The sequence below is a fragment of the Meles meles genome, chromosome 8 (genome assembly GCF_922984935.1).
Source record: "Meles meles chromosome 8, mMelMel3.1 paternal haplotype, whole genome shotgun sequence".
Classification (NCBI taxonomy): domain Eukaryota; kingdom Metazoa; phylum Chordata; class Mammalia; order Carnivora; family Mustelidae; genus Meles; species Meles meles.
In genome coordinates, this window is record NC_060073.1 from 12743991 (window position 1) to 12745584 (window position 1594).

General features: G+C 44.3%; 1 protein-coding gene across 1 annotated transcript; it reads left to right on the forward strand.

Moving 5' to 3' along the window:
* The first annotated feature begins 640 nt into the window (after window positions 1–640).
* Window positions 641–1594, forward strand: LOC123949170 (olfactory receptor 5B12-like). The gene has a single exon (XM_046016524.1). It carries the CDS (start codon window positions 641–643, stop codon window positions 1592–1594), a length of 954 nt encoding a protein of 317 aa, XP_045872480.1.

Genomic DNA, 1594 nt, shown 5'->3' on the forward strand with positions numbered 1-1594 from the left:
GAATATGCCAGAAATCATGAAGTTTCCTTCAGGGGCCAATGGTAGTGCTCCGCACTACCCAATTAAGGGTAGAGAACCCAATTAAGGGCCCTCATGAATTAGAGTAGAGCAGGGTCCCAAATCACTGTGTATCTTCAGCTATTATGAACAAGTCAGTGAGAGGTCCCTCAGAGACAGGAAATGTATTTGATGAAGCTTGTCATATCATATGCCAATGACTTTCTTTTCCTTTCTGTTGGTTAAGCTTTTATGTACTTGTAACAGGAGTGTTTGCAAGGTATGGCAAGTTAGTGGGAAAGTCCTATTGGTTTAGTCCTATTGGTTTACTGTAATGGAATATACCATAGTGTAGGTGAGCTGAAATGTGCCTCCAGGATCATACTTTAGTCCCCTTCTGGCAGTACAGTCAGCAAGGACATTCCAGTGTCCTTCCACATCACTTCTAGATGAAGAGCCTTGCTCAACACACCCCTTCCCAGTGTTCAGTCAAACTTGTTGTACATGGGCTCCTGCTCTTGATAGAAAGCTGGCACATGTGAGCAAGAGACCCTGTTCACAGTTATTTTCCATGCTAGGGATCAAATAAAATTATCTTGTGTGTGCTTATCTTGTCATAGGTGCCTCTTATGATGATTCCCAAATGATTTTGATGGAGAACATTTCAGAGGTGACTCAATTCATTCTTGTGGGGCTAACAGATGCCCTAGAGTTGCAAGTTCCTTTATTTATAGTCTTCACTACCATTTACTTCATCATTCTGGTTGGGAACATTGGGATGATTGTGTTGATCCTGTTGGACTCTCGTCTCCACACTCCCATGTACTTCTTCCTCAGCAACCTCTCTCTTGTGGACTGTGTTTATGCCTCAGCTGTCACTCCCAAGGTAATGGTGGGGTTTTCCACAGGAGATAAAATCATATCCTACAATGCTTGTGCTGCCCAGATGTTCTTCTTTTCAGCCTTTGCCACTATCGAAAGTTTCCTCTTGTCCTCAATGGCCTTTGACCGCCACGCAGCTGTGTGCAAACCCCTACATTACACCACCACCATGACAAGTGCTATGTGTACCTCCCTGGTCACTGGCTCCTACATCTGTGGACTCTTACAGTCTTCCATCCATGTTGCCCTCACCTTCCACCTCTCCTTCTGTCATTCCAACATAATTAATCACTTTTTCTGTGACATTCCTCCACTGCTGGCTCTCTCTTGCTCTGATATCCACATAAATGAGATTGTGCTCTTCACATTGGCAGCATTCAATGTCTTTTTCACCCTCTTGGTTATCTTGAACTCTTATCTGCTCATTCTTGTTGCTATCCTGAGGATGCGCTCAGCTGAGGGACAGAAGAGGGCTTTCTCCACCTGTGTGTCTCACCTGACCACTGTTTCCATCTTCTATGGGACAATCATCTTCATGTACTTACAGCCAAGTTCTAGTCATTCCATGGACACAGACAAAATGGCATCAGTGTTCTACACTATGGTCATCCCCATGCTAAACCCTTTGGTCTACAGCCTAAGGAACAAAGAGGTCAAGAATGCATTTCAGAAGGTGGTTGGGAAAGCAAAGTCTTCACTGGGTTTAGCCTACTAG

Excerpts from the sequence above, each read along its gene's own strand:
- LOC123949170 (XM_046016524.1), top strand. The coding sequence starts at position 641 with ATGATTTTGATGGAGAACATTTCAGAGGTGACTCAATTCATTCTTGTG.